This window comes from Chiloscyllium punctatum, chromosome 2 (assembly GCF_047496795.1).
Source record: "Chiloscyllium punctatum isolate Juve2018m chromosome 2, sChiPun1.3, whole genome shotgun sequence".
Classification (NCBI taxonomy): Eukaryota; Metazoa; Chordata; class Chondrichthyes; order Orectolobiformes; family Hemiscylliidae; genus Chiloscyllium; species Chiloscyllium punctatum.
The window spans coordinates 70293032-70319343 of record NC_092740.1 but is presented as its reverse complement, the minus strand read 5'-3'; the positions used below and the strand labels follow the sequence as shown (position 1 = coordinate 70319343).

At 41.7% G+C, this 26312-nt stretch overlaps 1 protein-coding gene across 1 annotated transcript in view; it reads right to left on the bottom strand.

Annotated features, from left to right (window-relative positions):
* slc25a46 (solute carrier family 25 member 46) overlaps positions 1-26050 on the bottom strand; it is a 32303-nt gene extending 6253 nt beyond the window's left edge. Inside the window, exons 1-7 of the mRNA XM_072583648.1 lie at positions 25674-26050; positions 18986-19028; positions 13513-13570; positions 11645-11722; positions 10197-10297; positions 8069-8125; positions 6452-6509 (exon numbers count right to left, since the gene is read on the bottom strand). Of these exons, the coding sequence (XP_072439749.1) occupies positions 6452-6509; positions 8069-8125; positions 10197-10297; positions 11645-11722; positions 13513-13570; positions 18986-19028; positions 25674-25944 (666 nt within the window). The 5' untranslated portion in view covers positions 25945-26050. The remainder of the gene's footprint in view (positions 1-6451; positions 6510-8068; positions 8126-10196; positions 10298-11644; positions 11723-13512; positions 13571-18985; positions 19029-25673) is intronic.
* Between the last annotated feature and the right edge of the window lie 262 nt (positions 26051-26312).

The window sequence follows — 26312 nt, the reverse complement described above, 5'->3', positions numbered from 1 at the left end:
TCTGTAAATGTGATTTGGCTGTAACACTACTTGTGATTCGCAGACTTTTTTGAAAAAAAAGCAAACTCCTGTTCACTGTTACGTGATCCCATCCTCTGTATTACCAGCTGGCTGTGATGTACTCTGCTGGTGTGCATCTACTACAACAGGTTGTTGACTGTGTGTGAGTATTTTCTTGTATCCATCTGCAATTAAGGTTGGGGAACACTAGAATAGTTTGCTGGAATGCTTACTGGGATCATTCATGGAGTTGGGGAAAAAAAAAAAGAGAGGAAAGAGGGTAAAAGAAGGTGCAAATGTAACGATGTCCATGGATTGTTTGAGTGTAAGCAGGGCCTTTTGTTAAGCAGAGGCTGTGTTACTGGCTATTTGAAGCTTCAACATATTTGTGTGCGTGCGCGTGAAGAGGATGGACAACTCATTACCCTCATCTTTACCCACCCCCAATTTATGCCTGATCCAAGTTCACCCAGTTTCTGTTTGAAAGGAGGAGTGGGGAGGTTAGGGGCTGAGACAGACTCAGTCCCTCATTCACTCTGAAACCAGACACTCATCAAAACCTCTAGCCATTCAGAGGATATTAGCCCTTTAGCCACCTCAAAAAAGGAGATTTTACTCTCGTCAAGGCATTTCACAAAGTTTAATGGCAGAGAGCCAGGTTCTGAATAAACTCCACTCCACAAGGAGCTCGGAATACAATACATTGGGAAGTTTCATTTGTAACAACTTGGCATGTACTAGAGAGGAAAAAAAAAAAGAGGCCATTGACTAGTCTTTGCTCCACATTCCACTTCATCACCAAATGATTCTGTGCCACTCATTGGCAACTGCCTAAAACAGACTTTTCATACATGACCCAGGGATGAGCTTTCATCCATAGATACACATTCTCACCAAGACTTTCTACTTCTCCATGCCTAGCATCACCTGCCTGTACTTCCGCCTCAGCTCAATCTGCTCAGACGTTCATTTAAGTCCTTATTACCAATAAAATTGACCATGCCAATCCATTCTTGGTCTTCATGCTACATTCTAGTTGAGACTGTGGTGCTAGAAAAACACAGAAGGTCAGGCAACATCAGAGGAGCCGGAGAATTGACATTTCAGGCATAAGGCCTTCAAATCAGAAAGGAGACTGATTGTCCTGTTCAGGTCCAAACTGTGACAGCCTGAATGTGGTCCAGAGTCCATGCAGGATCAGTCGGTTCTGTCGGCAGGCACTGACGGAGGAGATATGGCTGTGGTAGCGAGTCAGCTTCAGGATGTGGCTGAATAGCTTCAGGGCAGAGGAGACAACCTGGGGGGTGCAGTGAGAGAGAGACTCAGAGATCCTTGTAGAGGAGGAGAACTTCTAGACAAGCATCCTTGGAAGAGGCTTCGTAGTAAGGTTAAAATGAACTAGGAGAAAGTGAGGACTGCAGATGCCAGATTCCTGATGCTGGGCTTATGCCAAAAAACATAGATTCTCCTGCCCCTTGGATACTGTCAGACCTGCTGTTCTTTTCCAGCACCACACTCTCGACTGATCTCCAGCATGTGCAGTCCTCACTTTCTCCTATGCTACATTCTAGCCTTCAAACTTTGTTACTCAAAACTGTCTTGTATCTTAAATTGTATTAAATACCAATCACACGTCCACATTTGCTGACCTGCAATAGCTCAGTTAGGACTCAATTATAATATTAATCTTGGTTTTTGAATTCCACCATTACTTCACCTGTCTCATCACTGTAATTGCCTGCAATCCTCTGAAATACCTGTGATCCCTTTGAAATGGCCTAGCAAACTATTCAGTTGAACCAATTGCTACGAAATAAATCCAGATGCATCACCTGGCATCGACCTAGGCACCGGAAAAGACAACAGCAGAATAAGTTCTGTCAAGCCTGCAAAGTCCTCTTTACTAATAGTTGGTGGCTAGTGCCAAAGTTGGTGAGAGCAGTCTCAGATTACTCAAACAACAGTCTGACAGTCATATTCACGGAATCATATCTTATAGACAATATCCCAAACACCACCACCATGCCTAGATATGGCCTGCCGCATCAGTGGGACTGACACAGCAGAGGTGGCAGCACAGTGGTTTACAGTCAGGAGGGAGTTGCCCAGGAGTCCTCAACATGGATTCTAGACCTCGTGCCATCTCAGGTTAAACATGGGCAAGGAAGCCTCCTGCTGATTACCTTGTACCATCCTCCCTCGGCTGATGACTCAGTACCCTTCTGAGCACAAAACGTACTCTGGGGGGAGAATTTCAATGTCCACCAGCAATCAGCAGTACTACTGATTAAGCTGGTTGGGTCCTAAAGGATATAGCTGCCAGACTGGGTCCGCAGCTAGTGGTGAGGAAACCAAGAGGGAAAAAACAAACTTGATCTTATCTTTACCAGTCTGCTGGCTGCACATGCACCTGTCCACGACACTATCTGTAAGAATGACCACGTCAAAGTCCTGCTTTCTTCATGTTGTGTGGCACTATCACCATGCAAAATGGGACAGAATTTGAACAGACCTAGCAACTCAAAACTGTGCATGCAGGAGGTGCTGAGGCATTAATAGCAACAGAATTGTTACAGCAGCAGCAGACATAGCTGAAAATCAGGTGTCAACCTGGTGAAGCTATCAAACAGGACGACGTGCATGGCAAACTGCATAAGCAGCGAATGACAGAGTAAAGTAATCCCACAACCAACAGTTCCGATCCTAGTTTACAGTCCTGCTACGTTCAGTCACGAATGGTGAACGATTAAACAACTCAGTGGAGGAGGTTGCTCCACAAATATCCCCCATCCTCCATGATGGAAGAGCCCAGCACATCAGAGCAAGAGAAAAGGCTGAAGCTTTCACAGCGATCTTCTGCCAGAACTGCTGAGTGGATGATCGACCTTGGACTCAAGTGGTCCCAGCATTACAGATACAAGTCTCCAGCCAAGTGGATTCACTCCACATGGTATCAAGAAACAGTTGGAGACACTGGATGCTGCAAAGGCTAAGGGCCCTGGCAAAAGTACTGGACTCGTGCTCCAGTAACCAAATTCTTCCAGCATAGTTACAACACTGGATTCTTCCCAACAATGTGGAAAATTGCCCAATTATGTCCTATCTGTAAAATGAGGACAAATTCAACTCAGTCAATTACCACCCCATCAGTCCACTCTCAATCATGTTGGAAGGTGTCATCAACAGTGCTATCAAGCGCCTGCATAGCAATAACATGCTCAATGATGCTCAGATTGAGTTCCACCATGGCCATTCAGCTCCTGACTTCATTACAGCCTTGGTTCAGACATGATCAAAAGAGCTGAATTCCAAAGCTGAAGCAAATGCAGCCGTGATGGCAAACTCTTGATAGAGTGTGACATCAACAAGCCCCAGCAAAACCGGAACCGACGGGTATCAGGGGAAAAATCCCACTGATTGGAATCATCCCTGGCACATAGGAAGATAACCATGGTTGTTGGTGGTCAGATATGTATAGCATGGAAACAGACCCTTCAACCCAACTCACCCATGCCAACCAAATATCCCAAAGTAATCTAGTCCCACTTGCCAGCACCCGGCCCATATCCCTCCAAACCCTTCCTCTTCATATACCCATCCAGATGCTTTTTAAATGTTGAATTATACCAGCCTCCACCACTTCCTCTGGCAGCTCATTCCATTCACACAGAGGGCATTGTGTGAAAAGTTGCCCTTTAGGTCTCTTTTATATCTTTCTCCTCTCACCCTAAACCTATGCCCTCTAGTTCTGGACTCCGCCACGCCAGGAAAAAAAAAAATTGTCTATTTATCCTATCCATGCCCTTCCTGATTTTATAAACCTCGAAGTTCACCCCTCAGCCTCAGACGCTTCAGGGAAAAACAGTCCCAGCCTATTCAACCTCTCCCTATAGCTCAAATCCTCCAACCCTAGCAACATCCTTGTACATCTTTTCTGAAGCCTTTCAAGGTTCACAACATACTTCCTGCAGGAGGGAGAACAGAATTATGCACAACATTCCAAAAGTGGCCTAACCAATTTTCTGTACAGCCGCAATGTGACCTCCCAACTCTTACACTCAATGCTCTGACTAATGAAGGAAAGCATATCAAATGCCACCCTCATTATCCTATCTATCTGCGACTCCACTTTCAAGGAGCTATGAATCTGCACTCCAAGGTCTCTCTGTTCCACAATACCCCCTAGGACCTTACCATTAAGTGTATAAGTCCTGCTAAGATTTGCTTTCCCAAAATGCAATGCCTCACATTTATCTAAATTAAACTCCACCTGCCACTCCTCAACCCATTGGCCCATCTGATCAAGATCCTGTTGTAACTGGAGGTAACCTTCTTCGCTGTCCACTATACCTCCAATTTTGGTGTCTTCTGCAAACTTACTGACTATACCTCGTATGTTCACCTCAAAATCATTTACATAAAATGATGAAAAAAAGTGGACCCAGCACAGATCCTTGTAGCACTCCACTGGTCACAGGAAGTCATCTCAGCTCAAAAGACATCTCTGCAGGAGTTCCTCAGGTAGTGTCCTTAGCCCAACCATCTTCAACTGCTTCATCAATGACCTTCCCTCCACCAGAAGGTCAGAAGTGTGAATGCTTGCCAACAATTGCACAATGTTCAGCACCACTTGCAACTCCTCAGGTACTGAAGCAGTCCATGTTTAATTGCAACAATATCTGAACAACATCCAGGCTTGTGCTGACAAGTAACATCAGTGCCTCATAAATGCCAGGCTATGACCATCACCAATAAGAGACAATCTAACCATCACGCTTTGACTTCAATATCATCAACAGTGCGTTTCTGTTCAGTGATAACCTCAACGGGACTAACCACATAAACACAGTGGCTACAAGAGCAGATCAGAGGCTACGAATACAACAGTGAGAAACTCACCTCCTGACTCCCCAAAATCTGTCCACCATCTACACAGCACAAGTCAGGAGGGTGATGGAATACTTCTCACTGGCCTGGATGTGTGCAGCTCCAACAACACAAGCAGCTTGACATCATCCAGAGCAGAGGTGGGGAACCTTTTCATTTTTTTTTAAAAAGAGTGAGACACAAGGTGTATGAATCTTTATTCAACCTTTTCATGTTGGAAGGCCGCATTATGTTAGTTGCAATCTAATAAGGCTGCATCCAAGAAACTTCAATTATATATTCTTCAAAATTCAAAACAGCCCTTATGACTTACCAATTTTTTAATTGTGACGGTCAGTCTGAGGATTATTTCACTGAATTTTCTTTTACTCTGATATTTTAAATACATTTTAAAATTAAAATTAAAATAAAGGATGAAAAAAATAAAAAATAATAAAAAAGATTTATTCTGCAAAATTTGGATTCAAAGGGCCACACACAATGGCCTAGAAGGCTGCAGGTTCCCCACCCCTGATCCAGGGCAAAGCAGCCCACTAGACTGGCACTACATCCACAGGCGTCCACTCCCTCTGCCTCAGTAGCAGCAGTGTCTGATCGACAAAATGCACTGCAGAAATTCACCGAAGATCCTCAGACAGCAAATTCTAAACCCACAACCACTTCCATTTAGAAGGACAAGGGCAGCAGATACATGGGAACACCACCCCCTTTAAAGTTCCCATCCAAGTAACTCACTATCTTGATTTGGAAACATGTCACCCTTCCTTCAATGTCATTGGGTCAAAATCATGGAACTCCCTCCCTAATGGCACTGTGAATCAACCCACAATAGGTGGGCTGCAGCGATTCAAGAAGCCAGCTCACCACTACCTTCTCAATAGTAACTAGGGATGGTCAATAAATGCTGGCCAGCCAGTAATGCCCACAACCCCGAACAAAAATCCTCTAATACTTCCTCAGTGTTAATCACTATCATCAGTGGTCATTTCTTCATTGCCAAGCTACAGATTTCATTCTGTAAATCTGTCTCTATAATGCTCCTTTTTACTTTAAACACCCCTTGCTTTAAAACCTCTCTTTAAAGAAGCTTTTGGTCATCTACTCTAACATCCAACTATGTGAATGGTGTCGTATTTGTTTTATAAATGACTTTATGAAGTGCTCTGGGACAGTTTGTTATGCGAAAGGTGCTTATGTGAATGCGAGCTGTTGTTGAAAGTATATATTTTTAAACTGTATTTCAGTCTATAGGCAGACTGTCAGCTATCAGTTATTCTTTTAACAGCCTCTTGGTAGAACATTTCCTTAATTAAACACGGTCAGAATCAAATTCTCTGATTAGGAAAAAGTAATCCTGAAGACATTTTTGATAGCTGGCTCACGAAACAAAGTACAGATACAATAGATCAAATGGCCTCTCTTTTGGCTCACACTTCAACAGATTTAAAGTGTCACAAGAATAAATGATCGCTGACTAACCTTAGCTATTTAATGGTTGATTACATAAAAGGCAATTTATTTCACTCACTACAACCAATAAGCTTTGTTAACGTAGAAAATTTACCTGCACAGTCTCAATTAAACTAGCCGAGTAAAAAGGCAGTGCCACTACACAGGTCAACCTGCAGGAAAATAAAGTTTGCTTTTTGAAAAAAAATGTTTTTTTTAAAATCTGTTGATGTAAAATGATTAAACTTCACAACAGGCTTACATCGAGCAAAACTTATCAAAAGTAAAATTATCCCCCATAATTTCAAGGGAAATAAATTAAAGGGAAATGTGATAGCTTTAACCATATTAAATCCATAGCACCAATATTAAAACAGGAATATCATGCATCTGCATTACGAGAATTATATTTCTAGTTTATACTAACAGTAGATTTAGAAGCTTACATAAAGTGATCACAGTTGTAGAAAATACCAAACTCGGAAGAATTATTGAATCTGTTTTCACTGAGCTTAGAAACACAAAGGATGGTTTGATGGTAGGTGCCAGACAGTCTTAAAGTGGATGTGGAATTAAGCATTGCCCTTTTAGGACAGAAATGACAATTGTTGTTCTCAGACTTTACACAATTTTGAAATAATTTCAAGATAGTGGCAGATAGCCTTTGATTCCTTTACCTAGCAGTAATCTCAGGTGTATGGGAATATGGTTTTTGAAACAAACAGTTCAGTGGTTATTTTATTCAATGGCAGAATAGGGTCAATGGGCTTGCTTCTGCACCTAGTTCCAATGCTTATATTAAGTATTTAGCTCAGGAGACGTTAAATAACAGACAAAATAAATTAATAGAAATGGGGGAAGAAAATAAGTAATTTGCTTGCTCTTTGAAATAGCTCAAGCAGAAATTTAAAAGGTTTCTGTAGACATGGCTAATGTGACCAAAACTAAAAACAAATAGACCATTGAACGATATAGTCGAGAACAACATGTGAAGGCAGGGAAGTCATGGCTCAAACAGCTTGAATGCTATATGCAATGCTAATCTGAGTCACATGGTATATTCAGGGTTGACAGACAGTTCAAAATTAGACAACAGATTCCTTGAGCCAAAGAACTGTGATATGAAGAAACATAAGCAAAGAACTTTAGTTTATATGGTAAAATTTATACATGATGAAGACTGCAAATCATTTCAAAAGATAAATTTAAAGACATTACCTGAGGTTAAATATTGACAGTAGGGAAAGAGGAATTTGGTTACATTTGTGAAAAGCAAAATTTTGAACACATAGTTCCTTTGCAAAACAATCAAGATTTTGATTAACAGATAACGATCACTAAATGATTAAATATCTAACTTGTGTATCACAGCATTTAAGTTAAGAATGGGAAATTAGCTGGACCAAAAAGCTTAACTAATCATGTTCTACTTCATGATCTTCAGAGTCAAATATTAGAAAAGATCTTTTTGAATTATTGTTCTGACAAACCCCATTGTTTAGGAATCACCCAAGTCGAACAGTCAAATAAGTAGCAATTAGGTGGTAAGTAGTACAAAATGAATGTAAACAATCACAAAAATTAGCACGTCTTGCCATATCTGCATTAGCCAGACTGGAATTAATCTAAACAAATATCAAGAGAATAACTAAAATGAGATAGCCAACAACTGTTTCAGAAGATACTGTTCTCAAACTAAACAGGATATCACATGATTCTTGTTGTAACTTACCCTTTCAGTACAAGATGACCAGCTATTTGTCTTGGACTCCATTTATGGGAAACTTCTCTGCAATAAGAAAACTTGTAGGATAATGCTGTGCAGATTAGATATTAAATTATACATACTAAAATATCATAGTAGAATATAACAAAACCAAAACTAAGAATCCTGCACTGCATTTTAGCTGTTGATAAAGTTAATGCAATCACTTTCTCACCATAAACCTATCATACTGAAATTTCTGTTTCAACTCAGCACAGTGGCTCAGTGGTTAGCACTGCTGCCTCACAGCACCAGGGTCCCAGGTTAGATTCCAGCCTCGGGCAACTGTCTGTGTGGAGTTTGCACATTCTCCCAGAGTGGGGTGCTCCGGTTTCTTCCCACAGTCCAAAGATGTGCAAGTCAGGTGAATTGGCTGTGCTAAATTGCCCATAGCATTAGGTACATTAGTCAGAGGGAAATGAGTTTGGGTGGGTTACTCTTCAGAGGGTTGGTGTGAACTTGTTGGGCTGAAGGGCATGTTTTTACACTGTAGGGAATCTAAAAACTCAATTATCTTGATAGGATCCTGATAATAATGACCTGTTGCTAACAAAAAAGGTGGTCCAGGAGGGTGGCCAATCAAAAATTAAGGCATACCCACGTAGTAAAAACAAGTTGTAGGCCAAATTATTTTACTTGGAACCAGCAGATGGTTAAGAAGTTAATCAAAAAGGAAAACAAAGTGGCAAGAAATATTTTAAAAAAGCATGAGTTTCTATGGAAGATAAAAGAGAAAGTAGCTAAAAAGAATGTAGGACCCCTATAGGATGTGACAGTGGAATTAATAAACAGGGAACAGGGAAATGGCAGATAATTCCAACCATCATTTTTCATAGTGAAAGACACTATAAACATCCCATGGTTATCAGATAAACAATGTGCTAATAGGAGGAAAAAAGCTTAGTCATTATCACAAGGGACAAAGTATTTGACAAATTAATGAGCCTAAAGGCATGCAAGTCACCAGGACCTGATGGCCTCCATCCAAGGGTTTTAAAAGGAAGTGTCCTTGAAATTGTGCAGGCATTGGTCAAAATATTCTAGAACTCTGGATTTGAAAAACACTAATATGATGCCCTTTTTAAGAAAGGAGGGAGACAAAAAGCAGGAAACTGTAACTGAAACAAAGTGCCATCACATTGTAGTGAATGTGAAATCAAGATATGTTGCGTGAGTGGGATAAAACTTGACAGATGCATTTTAATGTAGGGAAATATAATTTGGTAAGAAAAGTCAAAAGCAGACTAATATGTAAACAGAGAAAGGCTACAAAAATGCAGCATACAGAGATCTGGGTGTTCTTGCAAGTAAAAAAACAAAGTTAGCATGCAGGTACAGCAAATTATTAAGAAATTAAATTTTAGCCTTCATTGCCGTGTCTTTAAGAAATGATATGCGAACATTGCAGGTGCTTCAAAACAGATTCAATAGACTGAATCCTGAGATGAAAAGTTTCACTGATCAGGTATGCTTTAACATTTATTCATTAGAACTTAGAAGATTGATAGGTGATCTAATTGAAACAGAAGGTTTTGGTGGGACCTAACAAGGAAGATGTTGACAAGTTGTTTCCACTGATGGGGAAATCTTGAACTAAGGGACATAGTCACAAAATAAGAGAATATTCATTTAAAACGGAGATGCAAAGAAATCTGTTCTCTCAGAGATAGTGAATGCCTGGAATTCTTTAACAGTTGTGGAGGCTGAATCACTAAAAAGTATTTAAATAAGGAGGTAGATAGAACACTGGAAAAAAAGGAATTGAAGATTGAGGAGCTGGCACTAAAGAGGAATTGAAGCCTGGGCAGATCAGCCATGATCTTATAGAACACGAAGTGCTGAATGTTCTATTTTTGATCCTAATTTTTACGTTCTTTATAATATTAAATGAGAAAATTAAGTACTTTAATTTGGTTTTACCATATGGGTGCACACAAAGAAAAAGTGTGCACTTTGCCTATTTATCCCAACAATGCCTTTCCACTGAAGTCTATTCACTGCCTTCATACCAAGTTTAAAAATAAAATTCAATCAATCAATCAAGTGATATGAATAGAAGCTGTGTTTTTAAAAAGTACAACTAGAGGTGACCTACCTGGGAAGTGGTGTCAATTCACTAATTATGCCTTCAGTACCCAGTGCTATTCCTTGAACAATAAATGTGCTTCCCATTCCTTTCCATAATCCTTTTATTCCCTGCAAGTGTGAAAGAGACAGTGGTTTAGTTTCCTTTTTTTGTAGCGCTAACAAAAAAAGATTGGAATAGAACAAACTCTAAAGCTACAAAAAAAGGGAAATAAACAGCTTTTTATTTCTTAAAATAATTGTTGGCACATTCCCTAGTTGAGAGTCAATTTTTCATTACTTTGTCAAGCTTTCATCTTGGTGAAGTATAGAAGAACAGAGAAAGAATAAATACATCTCAACCAGAAATTGATACTGAAATTGCACTAGCCTTCAAGAATTCAGATCATTTTTTAAACAGAACAGGCTTTGATTTTCTATTTTTAAGCTCTGTCTCAAACATATTAAAACGCAAGATTTGTAAATCTTTTTTCCTGTGGAGAAAACATTTACCAGTTATTCCAACTGAAAGACAATGGTGAAGTATAAAATTAAAATAATTCAGACAGAGAAGTGGTAGCATAGCGGTAATGTCACTGGACTAGTAACCAAGACCCCAGATCCTCAAATGGTAAACCGTAAAATTTGAATTGAATCCAATAAAAATCTGGAATAGAAGGCTAGTCTAATGACAATCATGTAACCACTGTGGAATGACATAAAATCCATTTGACTCACTAACCTTCTTTAGGGAAGGAAGCTTGCCATCCTTGCCGGTCTGGGCTACATGTGGCTCCAGACTAACAGCAATGTGGTTTTCTTTGACCTGCATCCTGGGTAATTAGGGATGGGCAACAAATGCTAGCCTAGCCAGCTGTGCCAACATCCCAAGAATGAATTTTATATATGCTTCTCTTAATCTTTGGTTCATTTATAGATTACATATGTCTGCACCCTAACTAGGGGCCTGGTACAACAAGAGAAGTTGGAGAAACTCAGCAGTTCTGGCAGTACGTATGGGGAGAAAACAAAAGTTAAAACCGAGTCTACTGACTCTTCATCAGACCCAGGGTCTTAGCAATTTCTCTTTATAAGTTCTCCAAGTACTTAAGATTGACTTGTCTTGTTGATCTTAATATTATTAGCTGTTAGCACCACACCACTGGTTTGACATGCAATGGAAATCTTTCATTAAATTGAGTGAGAGTAAGATTTAAAGGAGCAAAACTTCTGAGAATATCTGAACTTCCAGGAAAAAGCACAAAACATCTTTAACTCCATAAAAATTAGATGTAATAAGTCAAGACATAATTTTAAAAATTCTGAAAAAAATTCTGAAAATCCAGAATGCTTCTAGGAATTTGGTTTGAAAATGAGTAAAAAAAAAGTAACAATATAAAAATATTAAAATCAGTTTTGGAATGGGAGAGGGGTACGTGCAAATAGATTTCCAAGTATAAGATGATTGTAATGACCTACCTGAGTTTTGCTGAAATGGTACATAATATTTATAACCGTGAAAGGAGTAAGATGATAATTTTTTGCATGATAATTGACCTAAAACATAAAAATGATTAAAAATTAGCCATTTTCATGTTGTTTAAACTAGAGATATTTAGTATAAATGCATACATTTTCAAAAGAGGCTTATAGTATGCTCTTGCTTTAAAGTTGCACCTTCACCCCTTTTCCTCCACCCCCCCCCCCACCCTGATAAACTGTGTTAAAACAAAATGTGTTAATTTTTAAGGCCAGCTTCCTCAAATTAAGTTGACATTTCCAATTTAATGTTATTACCTTCCTCCCTAGCCCTCCGTGTCCACTGGAGTTACCTCCCTTCTACTCTTTATTCCTCATTCTAGCTTTGCTCCTTTCTGCTATCGCTTCCCTTGCCCACCCTTAACATAGCCTTGTTTCCCCTATTCTTTTAGTTTAGGCTGCTCCTTTGTCATCAAAGCTATCCACATCTTCTAACTGTGGTTCTGAAATATTACTGAAGGTCCCACCTAATAGCAGAAGTACGTACGTAAGTCAGTCAGTCCAATAATATGGTGAATCAACTTTTAAAAATATTTTAAAATCTACCAATTTGTGTCTTGAACATAAATGATTGAACTTCCACAGTTTTTTGCTGTAGTAAATTACAAAAGGTTCACCATGCTGAGTGAGGAAAATTCTTTATCTCAACTTGCCCAGCCCTTATTCTGTAACTATGTCCTCCAGTTTTAAACTCAGCAACAAGGGAAGTGATTATATCCACATTTACCCTGTTGCATTCTTTAAGAATTTTGTAAGTTTCAATGAGATCACTGCATATTCTTCAAAACACTGGATAATACAGGCCTAGTTTCTTTAAGACAATACCACCACCCCAGTGATCAGTCCGGTGAATTTCCATTGTTCTACTCCAGTATGGCCACTTCACCCTCCACCTAGTTAAGGAGATTACTGATAACAATATTACACCTGCTGTCTCACCAAGTCTCTACACAATTTCAGCAAGACATTTTTAATTCTGTATGCAAATCTATTTACAATAAAGGCTAACATCATTTACCGTCCAAGAAATCTTCACCACTGAAGATGAAAAATCATTTTGATTTTGCAACAAATTACACTTAAGTGCTGTTTTTAAATGTAAAAGAACAGTCCAAACACTTCATAAGTCATTTGCTATGTAAATAATTTCAAGACATTATGATAGGTGACAAAATAAATCAATTTCCCTTCTTTTTGCTCTCCTGCCCTTTAAGTGCAAAAACATTTCACTGATTTGGCAAAGTGCTTGTGGCCTTTTGAAATTTTTCAATAATTCTTTAAATCAACAACCTAAATAAAATCATAGCTAGTCAAGGTAGGCATGCTGAAGAATCATTTGATAGCAAATCAGGAGTGGGAAATATTGGTGTGTGTTTTTATTTCCAGAATCCAGAGTGGATGAGCTGTAAGCAGTAGTTATCTAATTTAGTATTATTAGGTAATCAAACCCTTCTATTTCCAATATGAATAGTTTAATGCTATACGAAGTGGTGTCCTTACTTCATAGTCATTACAGAAACCAGCAAATGACATATCCCTCCAAATGATAGTACAGGCAAATAACATCAGGAATCCTATGAAGGATTTTGACCTATTTTGCAATACTACAACGATCTGTATTTAGCAACTGTATAAAGAATAATCCTAATTCTGATTAGGGATCACAAGCAGACCCTGAAAATTCAAACTCTTTGCAGCAAGTGCTCTTGTACAAAAGCGTTTTTGTAAATCAAAATACAAAGGCTAGGAAATTTCATTTTAATCCTCATAATAAATCTTTTTCTTTCCCCCTTCCCAAAATTTCATACCTGGCACTGACGCCGAAAAACAATACAGGGATGAGCCAACACATTTTCTGTGAAGAGACTTTAAACAAAAAAGTACAATTAGATAAAGTACTAAGCAAAAGAATATTTGAGTAAAGTTCCGATAGACTAGTCCAGACAAAAGCAGATGAGAAGTAACATTATTAAATTTACATCTAAATACAATCCAAAATGTACACTACTAGGTTATAATTTTCTTACCTGAAAATCAATCATACCAAATTAGATGCTTATCAAAGAACCATAACAACAACACACCCTGGAATCCACATTTTCCCCCTGAAATGATATTAAATTTAAATCAACTTTTGTGTGAATTTAGGTTTTGTCCTTGTTCAGTTAATCGACTTAAATGTTTTATGATTTTCCAATACACACTGCAGTGTCTTCTATTTTGCTCTTTCTAGTATAACTAACAGAATCAGCTAACTCTTTCACAACTCGTCATAAGACTCACATCCAGCAGAGCATATAATGTTGTGAAGGCTCGCATTACTAATTGTTTGAGAACTTTTATCCAAAGGATTGCAAAAGTTCATTAAATTTTGATTATAGGAGAAATATCTTGCTTTCTTTCCCAAAATGTGTACTAAGGAACACTTAAAAACAAAATGACACTAGCCACTTAAACTTGTAACAAACATACAAACAAGGAACAAGAGTAGGCCTCATGGCCTTTTGAGCCTGCTCCACCATTCAATAAGATCATGGCTTATCTGATTTTAACCTCAACTCTATATTTTTGCATATCCCTGGAAATCTTTCTTTCTATCTGATTTAAAACATAAAAATTCTGACTCTGCTGTCTTTTGAGGAAGAGAATGCCAAAGACTTCCAACTCTCAGAAGAAAATATATTTCTGCTTTAAATTGGCACCCCCTTATTTTATTATACTACAAGCCCTAGTTCTAGATTCTCCTACAAGAGAAACATACTTTCAACATGTACCCGCTTGTTAACCAGAAGTCACATGCCTAAGACAATTGTTGTCTGAAATATGGTTATTTTGTTTGGAATTCAGTCAGGGTGTAGTCTGTGAACAGTTAAGACCTCATCTACCGATACCACTTATCCAAGAAATCTTTCACAGGATCCTGCAAGAGAGCTGGAAATCTAAAACAGCTGTTCTCACAGACAGCCGCTAGAAAAAACTTACTCTAAACTTCTCAAATGGACTTTTTTTTTTAAATTCCAGTAAAATGCACATGTCTGGTGATTGCCATCTACTGAAAGCAGCTGGACCATTTCATACTCTACTCCTGCCCCTTCAAGAACTAAACAATCATGTGGTCAAAGTGACTTTCTCTGAACAAAAAAACCTCTACAATAAAGCTGCCATATTTCTTTAATTTGTATATATTGGAATTATTTAGAAATGCAAATATTTATCACTCATATGGGTCCCCCACAAACCCCAAGAGAAGAAGATGGGAAAACAAAAACAAAGCAAAGAGCGAAACAAGAGAATGGACAGCTAAGCACACCCTACGATATCCTCCTCAGTTCAGAGAGGAAGGTGAAAATGATATCTAAAGCCTAAGTATTACTACTGTTTAAAAAAGGCTTGATTAAGCCATGTTTTAATAATAAATCAATACATTTGTGTTAATCTGATAGAGAAATCTGGTACGAGCTGAAAATGTGTTGCTGGAAAAGCTCAGATCAGGCAGCATCCAAGGAGCAGGAGAATCGACGTTTCAGGCATGAGCCCTTCTTCAGGAATGACGAAAGTATGTCCAGCAGGCTAAGATAAAAGGTAGGGAGGAGGGACTTGGGAGAGGGGCATTGGAAATGCGATAGGTGGAAGGAGGTCAAGGTGAGGGTGATAGGCCGGAGTGGGGGTGGGGGCGGAGAGGTCAGGAAGAAGATTGCAGGTTAGGAAGGCAGTGCTGAGTTCGAGGGATTTGACTGAGACAAGGTGGGGGGGGGGGGGGGGAGGGAAAGAGGGGAAATGAGGAAACTGGAGAAATCCAAGTTCATCCCTTGTGGTTGGAGGGTTCCTAGGCTGAAGATGAGGCACTCTTCCTCCAACCGTCGTGTTGCTACGGTCTGGTGATGGAGGAGTCCAAGAACCTTCATGTCGTTGATGGAGTGGGAGGGGGAAGGGGAGTTGAAGTGTTGAGCCATGGGGTGGTTGGGTTGGTTGGTCCGGGTGTCCCAGAGGTGTTCTCTGAAACCTTCCGCAAGTAGGCAGCCTGTCTCCCCAATATAGAGGAGGCTACATCGGGTGCAGTGGATGCAGTAAATGGTGTGTGTGGAGGTGCAGGTGAATTTGTGGCGGATATGGAAGGATCCCTTGGGTCCTTGGAAGGAAGTAAGGGGGGGGGGGGGGGGGGGGGGAGAAAAAGAGGTGTGGGCGCAGGTTTTGCATTTCTTGCGGTTGCAGGGGAAAGGTGCCGCGAATGGAGGTTGGGTTGGTGGGGGGTGTGGACCTGACGAGGGAGTGACGGAGGGAGTGGTCTTTTTGGAACGCTGATAGGGGAGGGGAGGGAAATATATCCCAGGTGGTGGAGTTCATTTGGAGGTGGCGGAAATGATGACGGATGATACGATGTATATGGGAGGTTGATGGGGTGGTAGGTGAGGACCAGTGGGGTTCTGTCCTGGTGACAATTGGAGGGGCGGGGCTCAAGGGCGGAGGAGCTGGAAGTGGAGGAGATGCGGTGGAGGGCATCGTCGATCACGTCTGGGGGGAAATTGCAGTCTTTGAAGAAGGACGCCATCTGGGTTGTACGGTATTGGAACTGGTCCTCCTGGGAGCAGATGCGGCGGAGACGAAGGAATTGGGAATATGGAATGGCATTATTACAGTGGGCAGGGTGGGAGGTGGTGTAGTCTAGGTAGCTATGGGAGTCGGTTAGTTTATAGTAAATGTCCATGTTGATTCGGTCACCCGAGATAGAAATGGAAAGGTCTAGGAAGGGGAAGGAGGAGTCTGAGACGGTCCAGGTGAATTTGAGGTCAGGGTGGAAGGTGTTGGTAAAGTGAATGAATTGTTCAACCTCCTTGTGGGAGCACGAGGCAGTGCAGATACAATCTTCGATGTAGTGGAGGAAGAGGTGGGGGGGGTGGTGCCAGTGTAGCTGCGGAAGATGGACTGTTCCACATATCCTACGAAGAGGCATGCATAGCTGGGGCCCATGCGGGTACCCATGGCTACTCCTTTGGTTTGGAGGAAGCGGGAGGATTGGAAAGAAGTTATTCAGGGTGAGGACCAGTTCAGTCAGTTGAAGGAGGGTGTCAGTGGAAGGGTACTAAGGGGTCCTGTCCCACTTAGTTCAAGAACTCCCCACCTACATTTGGGACACCAGCCACGCCCTCCACCTCCATGATTTTTGCTTCACCGGTCCCCAACACCCTATCTTCACCATGGACATCCAGTCCCTGTACACCTCCATCCCCCATCACGAAGGACTCAGAGCCTTCCACTTCTTCCTTCCCCGCCGTACCAACCAGTACCCTTCCACTGACTGAACTGGTCCTCACCCTGAACAACTTCTCTTTCCAGTCCTCCCACTTCCTCCAAACCAAAGGAGTAGCCATAGGTACCCGCATGGGCCCCAACTATGCCTGCCTCTTCGTAGGATATATGGAACAGTCCATCTTCCGCAGCGACACTGGCACCACCCCCCACCTTTTCCTCCGCTACATCGATGACTGCATCGGTGCTGCCTCATGCTCCCACGAGGAGGTTGAACAGTTCATTCACTTTACCAATACCTTCCACCCAGACCTCAAATTCACCTGGACCGTCTCAGACTTATCCCTCCCCTTCCTAGACCTTTCCATTTCTATCTCGGACAACCGAATCAACATGTACATTTACTATAAACGGACTGACTCCCACAGCTATCTAGATACACCTCCTCCCACCCTGCCCCCTGTAAAACGCCATCTCATATTCCCAATTCCTTTGCCTCCGCCGCATCTGCTCCCAGGAGGACCAGTTCCAATACCGTACAACCCAGATGGCAATGGTCTTCTTCAAAGACCGCAATATCACCCCAGACGTGATCGACGATGCCCTCCACCGCATCTCCTCCACTTCCCGCTCCTCCGCCCTTGAGCCCCGCCCCTCCAATTGTCACCAGGACAAAACCCCACTGGTCCTCACCTACCACCCACCAACCTCCTTATACATCGTATCATCCATCGTCATTTCCGCCACCTCCAACTGAACCCCACCATCAGGGAAATATTTCCCTCCCCTCCCCTATCAGCGTTCTGAAAAGACCACTCCCTCCGTGACTCCGTCAGGTCCACACCCCCCACCAACCTAACCTCCATTCGCGGCACCTTCCCCTGCAACCGCAAGAAATGCGAAACTTGCGCCCACACATCCCCCCTTACTTCCCTCCAACAGATCCTTCCATATCCGCCACAAATTCATCGGCACCTCCACACACATCATTTACTGCATCCGCTGCACCCGATGTGGCCTCCTCTATATTGGGGAGACAGGCTGCCTACATGTGGAACGTTTCAGAGAACACCTCTGGGACACCCGGACCAACCAACCCATCCACCCCGTGGCTCAACACTTCAACTCCCCCTCCCACTCCACCAACGACTTGCAGGTTCTTGGACTCCTCCATCGCCAGACCATAGCAACACGACAGTTGGAGGAAGAGTGCCTCATCTTCCGCCTAGGAACCCTCCAACCACAAGGGATGAACTGATTTCTCCAGTTTCCTCATTTCCCTCCCCCCACCTTGTCTCAGTCCCAATCCTCGAACTCAGCACCACCTTCCTAACCTGCAATCTTCTTCCTGACCTCTCCGCCCCCACCCCCACTCCGGCCTATCACCCTCACCTTGACCTCCTTCCACCTATCACATTCCCAATGCCCCTCCCCCAAGTCCCTCCTCCCTACCTTTTATCTTAGCCTGCTGGACACACTTTCATCATTCCTGAAGAAGGGCTCATGCCTGAAACGTCGATTCTCCTGCTCCTTGGATGCTGCCTGATCTGCTGCGCTTTTCCAGCAACACATTTTCAGCACTGATCTCCAGCATCTGCAGTCCTCACTTTCCCCTCAGAGAAATCTGGTAGATGATTTTTTTTTAAATTACAAAATTATATAATAATGTGCAGAATTAGCCATATAAGTAACTGGTTACTTTGCTTTCTCTCACAGATGCTGCCACAGTTGCTGAGATTTTTCCCCCAATAATTTCCATGTATGTTTCTGATTTGCAGCATCTGCAGTTCTTTTTTCTTTCATTAGAATTAGCTTTGGTGGTAACAGAATAAACATTCAAATAAATGATGTGACTAGTGAGTGGTGAGACTACACAGGGAGATACAACAGCCCAACCTCAGTTGCTACAATAATGTTTCAAAGATGTAAATACAAAAAAAAAAACAACTTTAGTTATTTTAAGCGAAGCACATTGTTGCACTATGAGCAAATTTCAGCTTATGGCAACAAGTCTGAAAAGCTTTAGTACCGTACCTTGCAAGGCCAACACCGAACCCTGCAAATCTATTTAATTGATCTGTAACGAAAAAGAACCAAGAGAAAATATTACCAAAATTGATTTTGTAAACTACATGCAACACCTACTACATTTGTCAGTTTTATTCTCCTCCCAGATCTAGTACATTAAATTTGTTTCATCATGACAACATTGGCTAAGTATTTAAAAATATAATAATGAAACCAAAATAGTGTCAATATTGATAGCATTTTATTAGTGTTGCATTCTGTTAAACTTTACACTTATATTGTCATGACACACCCAATTTTCATAAAAAAGATATTTGATTTTTGGCTTAATGTGCCTTTTACAAATCTTAATACACGCACATGGCATTTAACTAATGCAGGTAGATATTGACTGAGCAAATACCAGATCATTCTTGCATAGGAACTGCATGTGACAAAAGCACATTTATCTGAAGCAAAACATGCTATAAGAGGGCAAAACCCAGAAGATTTATTCTAATAAAAAGCATAAGATTTTCTTCCCACAAACAGCACAACTTTCATAAATCAGAAAGTGCATAATGGAAGAGTGAATACTGAATGCTTTAATTTATGGGGTGAATAAAAACTAATATACTCTTCGAATTACATATGATATATGGCACAGAAACAAAATACTTAGCCCAAACCAGTCCATGCCCATGTTTATGCTCCAGTCTAGGCATCTTCCCTCGTTAATGACCTAAATCTACAATCATAATTATCCATCTTCTTCTCCCTCATGCTTACCCAATCTGGGGAGGAAGTGTTTTTGTCACTGGTCAACAATATAGACCAAAGCTCTGTGGACAGATGATGAAATTTGAATTCAACGAAATTACAAAAAAGAGTTAGTTTAATGGTGTGCATGAAACCATTGTTGATTATTGTAAAAGCTTATCCTGGTTGACTAGCAATCTTTAAGGACATCTAGACTGGCCTAAATTAGCATCCAAATGCACAGTACAACACATTAATGGTTGCCTCAAAATATCTTTTGAAACAGCTAAGCAAGCAACTCAGTTGTGTCTAACTACTACCACCAAGTCAGTTAAAAGGAATTAAACTGGCCAAACCACCCTGGCATTGACCACAGCACCAGAAATAACTATGGCATCCTCAACCACACCACTGCAAAGTACTCCTTAAGATCGGAGGGCAGAGACCAAAGTCGGAAGAGTTGTCTCAAAGCAACCTTATTGAAAATATCCCAGACAATCATTTCTGGACATACATGATTGGAAATAATTTGATGTCTGTAGTAGTTAGTGATCTATCTGCTCCTTGTTCTTCAGTGATACATAAAATCAGACATATTGATTTAGAAAGGAATGTTATTTCAAATATACTGGGCATGTCCAGCAACGGGGGCAGCACAATGGTAGACAGTCTGGAGGGTCTATCCTTGGGCATCCTTAACATCAACTCTAATCCCATGAAGTCTTGTACTTGGGTAAGGAACTTCTTGCAGATTACAATCCACCACTCCCCAGATTAGCTAATGAATCTTTTCTACCCCATGCTGAATAGCATATGAAGAATATACCGAGGGTGGAAAGAGCACAGAAAATAGTCTGGATGAGGGATTTGAACATGCATTACCAAGAGCAGTTTGGCTACCAGCACTACTGAACTATCGGCTGTATCCGAAAGTCTACAGCTGATAGTCTGGATCTGCAGGTGATAAAGGTAATGTAACAGGGAAAAAATATTTGGCCATGCTGCTAACAATCTACCAACAGCAGGTGCACCTTTCCATGACAGTATCGATAAGAAAGATAACTGCACAGATCTGTGTGGAAACCATGTCCTACCTCCACATTGAGGATACCCTCTATCGTGTTGTGTGGCACTCCACTCTACTATATGGGATATATTGAATAGGTCCAGCAAATCATGAGGACACTGATGAGGCACTACATGCCACCAGAAGCAGAATTGTATTTAACCACAATCTGCAACGTCACAGTCTGGATTATCCTCTGGTCTATCATTACTATCAAGCCAAGGGATTGAACTCTGGTTCAATGGAGATTACAGAAGAGCAGGCCAGGACTAATGCTAGGCATACCCAAAACTGGGGAGGCAACTTGTTGAAACTATAATCACAGGACCAATTGCACACCAAACAATATAAACAACATGCAGTAGACAGCTAAGCAATGCCTCAACCAAAGGATTAGACCTAAACACTGCAATTGTGCCACATCCAGTCACGAATGGCAGTGAACAATTAAACAAGAAAGACGCTCCACAAATATCTCCCACTCCTTAATTGATGGGAGAGCTCAACACATCTGTGTAAAAGAAAAGGCTGAGGCATTTGCAAGCACATTTAGTCATGAAGTGTCAAGTGGATGATCCGTGTCCTTAGATCCTGACCAGAGATATCAATTTTCAGACAATTCGATTCACTCCACATGATATCAAGAAATGGCTGTAAGTATTGGATATGGCAAAAGCTATGGGCCCTGACAACATTCCAACAAGAGTACTGAAGATGCAAGTTCCAGAATTAGCCACATCCTCAAACAAGCAGTTCCAGTTCATCTACAACACTCAGCAATGTGCAAAATTACAAAAGCCAATTAGAGGCTTAAATTTACTCTCAATCACCTGAGAAGTGATAGACTGGCTCATCAACTGCATTATCAAACAACACTTCAAAAACAATAACCTGCTCAGTGATGGTTAATTCTACTCTGACAGGCTTACTCGGCACCTGACTTTATTACAGCCTTGTTCCGATGATGGATCAAAAGCTGAACTCAAAAGGGGAACAAATAGTGACTGCTCTTGACATCAAGGCAGCGTTTGAGTTTAGGGAACAAGCCCACCAACAGTTTCAAGAATCTTAGCAAACTACTGAAGTCAATGGGAATCAGGAGAAAACTCTCCAGTGGATGGAGTCAGACTTAGCACAAAGAAAGAAGCAGCCACAGGACATCACTGCGAGAGTTCCTCAGGGTAGATATTTTCTAATGAACCTGTTCAGAGATGTTATCCCACACCATGGAAGCAAGTTGGAGTTGAATCTAGGCCTTCTAACTCAGGGGTAGACTACCACTGCATCATTAGGGTCCCAATGTAGCTTTGGGAAATGATTTGTGAAGAATCAATAACTCTACAGAAGAAAACCCAGACATCTAGTGCAAATAACTGAGTAGCTGCAGGACACTTGTTTTCAAAATAACCTTGATCAGCATTAGTGAAACACCAATTTGCTAGACTAAGATTCAAACTTACAAAACAGTGTATTAACATACCCACTACTGGCACAACAACCACCACTTGTGTTTATACAGTAAAAGTAAACAGTAAAGTTGCCATGTCCTGAATGTGCAAGCTTAAGCGGATTCCCAGGATAGTTTTGTCAGGTATTGATGATCTTGAGTATGTTAAATACTGGAGGAGCTCTGCTTTTGAAAATGTAATGGAAGATTAGTCATTTCCTTAAGACTTCTCTAGCTTAATTTATTGAGGCTCACCACATGCATTTCTTATCAAGTTAAGTTTGTACATAGCCTACCTTAAAGCAATGCTCTAGGATAGCTAGATTTTTCCATGTTGCTCTATTTGTGTTTACATTGATTATTCAACCTCAATTCCAAAATCTTGGTCCTCGTCCACTTTGTCCTATTTTCAAAATAACGACTGTTTCTTATCATTCAAATCAAACTGGATCTGCTGCCTTAATGTGGATTTTACCCTGCATTCATTAATTTTCTTCAGATTACACATCCTCAGTGCTCAAACTTCAAGCCCTCTCATTCTGAAGGATGAATGAAAAAAAAGGCCAGTTTTTTTTGTTGTATTTCATATCCTTCCATGTTCCAAAAGTTAAACTCAAGCAAGCCTGTATTTTTGGACAAATGTTGATAATCCCTCTGTCACTGCTTTGCTATTGATATTATGGTCAACAGTTGTCAAATGTTTGCTGCTATTTCTATTAGTTCTGTTTTGAAAGATTCTCATTAATTACAATTTTGAAATGGTGGCAACTTAACATTTTTTACTCTAACTCAAATATGTAACTTGTATCCTTTAAATATGTAATTTGGGCAGCACCACAGCTCAGTGTTTAGCACTGCTGCCTCACAGCACCAGGGACCCTGGTTTGATTTCAGCCTCGGGTGACTGTCTATGTGGAGCTTGCACATTCTCCCAGTGTCTGCATGGGTTTCCTCTAGGTGCTCTGGTTTCTGCCCACAGTCCAAAGATATTCAGGTTAGGTGAACTGGTCATGCTAAATTGGGCAAAGTGTTCAGGGATGTGTAGGTTAGATGCATCAGTCAGGGGTAAATGTAGAGCAATATGGTAGGGGAGTGGGTCCGGGTGGGTTACCTTTTGGAGGGTCGGTGTGGACTTGTTAGGCCAAATGGCCTGTTTCCACACTGTATGGATTCTATGATTTTCAATCCTCCTATACCATAATCCAAGTCAAAAAACCAAACTAACCACTAACTCTAGCTGTACATTGCCATTTGTTTATTTATCTTTATCACTATAACATTCTTCACAATAAGCACTGTTGCTTCACCTGGATTTCTCAATTTTGCTTTCATCGGAGGTAAATGACAAAGATCTACTGAAATCCTCTTTATTCTTCACACTGACAACAGTTCAAAGGAAGGTAGCAATCCCACTGAGCTAGGAACTTGCATATTCAAACTAATAACAGCTTCTACCCCTTCATTCGCTTGTAAGGCATCCAGGCATACAACAACTCTGCAGTAAGCTACAGAATAAAGTGAGTGGAGAGTCCTTGTGCATGAATCATGAAAAGCTAGCACCCGAGAACAGTCGGTAACAGGGAAGGCAAACAGAATGTTGGCTTTTATTTCAAAGAGAATAGATATTAAAAGGAGGTTTTGCTAAAACTAATCAAAGGCACCAGTCAGAACACAACTGGAATACTGTGAACAGTTTGGAGTCCATACCTCTAAGGAAAAGTATGCAGGCACTGGAGTCCAGAAAAGGTTTACTAGGCTGATACCAGGTTTGGAGGGACTGTCTTCTGCACATAGCTTATGTCTCTATTTCTTGCAGTATAGAACAATTACAGCCTGTCTCATAGAAACATAAACTCTTAGGGACTTTGCAACATAATTGCAGAAAGGTTGTTTCCTCTTGTGCAAGAATCTAGATTCACAGGACATAATCTCATCAGGGTTGCACATTTAAAACAGAGAGCAGGAGGAACTCTGAGGATATGAATTGTGGAAAGGGTTGTTAATGCTGGGTTGCTGAATATATTCGAATATATACAGACAGATTTTTAATTAGAAAATAAAAAGGGAAAAAGCAGAAAAGTGGATTTGAAAATTATCAGACCAGCCATGATCTCACAATGCTGGAACAGACTCAATGGGCTAAATGGCCTATTTCTGCTTGTGTTATATTGAAATCCACTGTCTGAAATGGTGAGACTTGCAGATCGAAGTATTATTAGATTAGATTAGATTACTTACAGTGTGGAAACAGGCCCTTCGGCCCAACAAGTCCACACCGCCCCGCCGAAGCGTAACCCACCCATACCCCTACATCTACATTTACCCCTTACCTAACACTATGGGCAATTTAGCATGGCCAATTCACCTGGCCTGCACATCTTTGGACTGTGGGAGGAAACCGGAGCACCCGGACGAAACCCACGCAGACACGGGGAGAACGTGCAAACTCCACACAGTCAGTCGCCTGAGGCGGGAATTGAACCCGGGTCTCAGGTGCTGTGAGGCAGCAGTGCTAACCACTGTGCCACCGTGCCACCCACTACATACAAAGCCACAGGTAGGGGTCTTGTGGCACTGCTGTAACATCCCTATCTCTACGCAAGACACCGGTTCAGGTTTCATCTGGTATAAAGATGTGTCATAACATCCCTGAATAGGTTAATTAAAAAGTACCTCAAGACTGTGGGCAAGTGCTGGAAGATGGGACTAGAGTTCACAGTTGCTTGTTGACTATCAGCTGAACGGCTTCCTTCCATGCTATAAAATTCTACGTATGGATCGAGAAAGTTTGGTGAGACGTGCAGCCTCAGCACACAGGACTTGATGTGCTTGTTGCAAGATATTGTCAAGGAGCAACAAGCAAATAAGGTACAGTAGGGATCATAGCTAGATCAAGCAATGTTCCCAGAACAAACATGCAGGAACAGGAAGTAAAATCAATGCAAGGGATTCTATGACTCCTCCAAGATACAAGAATGGAATCAGACAAGGGCAGCTCTGCTCCAGCGAGTGAATTTTTTAAAAAAAGTATAACGGGAGAGTTCCGCATTGGGTCGTGAAAACCTAGTTACATCGATTACAAGTCATAAGTTCTACAACACTCAGCAACCAAGAATTCTCATTCTTCGCAACTGCATGGAGAGCAAGTGGGCAAGGGATTGACGCTGGATTAGGAAAACCCAAAAAAAACACTAAAAACTTTGGCAATACACGCCGCCTGCACATCACCGCAATAACCAGGAAATAAACAAGGAGCCAGGCTGACCACACCCTAGCCCCTCCTACAACATCGCAGCGGAACCAAAAACTGACAGCGGCTCAGGTGAGACGAGCAGGCCATTTTCCTGCCTGTACCGTGCCAGGGCCCTGGACTGCAGGCTCCGATACCACTGACATGTTACCGGGGCGCCGACGCTGCCTGAAACTTGACAGTAAATACTCGCCAGTGGATCCAGCCCCTGTTTCTGGAGCAGCAGCCGCCGCAGCACCGCTGGCTGGTGTCGGTGTCGTCGCCGTCGCCGTCGCCGTCGCCGCCGCTTGCCTTTCCCCCCAAGGCCCAGCTGGCGGAGCCCGGTACCGGCTCTCGGGTGCCCAGGGATCGCTGCAGTCCCATGACCTTGTCGGCATCCCATATCCGCCCGCAGCCGCCGGCACATCCTCACAACCCCGAGCCTCCAGGCCCTCGCTGAAATTCTGCGGCCGCCGGGAATACATCAAAGTCGAGGCGGTAACGGTTAAAACGGTCCAAAAGGATAGTGACCCCGGGAGGCTGAGTGAGAACACTCAACAACAGGAAATTACATCATCACCGAATCTCGCGCTTAGGCACAATGAACACTGGGATTTGTAGTCCGGGCAGCCTACAATCAGTACCATGGTGGGGGGAGGGGAATGCAACATGGGGTTGGGCCTAGGTGGTCTCCCAGCCTAATGTCTGAGTTCACATAGAACAGAATAAAAGCATAGAATCCCTACACTGTGGGAGCAGGCCATTCAGGTCAAGCCTTTACCCCCATCGCTAATCCACCTAGTTTGTACATCACTGAACACTACCGGCAATTTAGCATCGCTAATCCACCTAA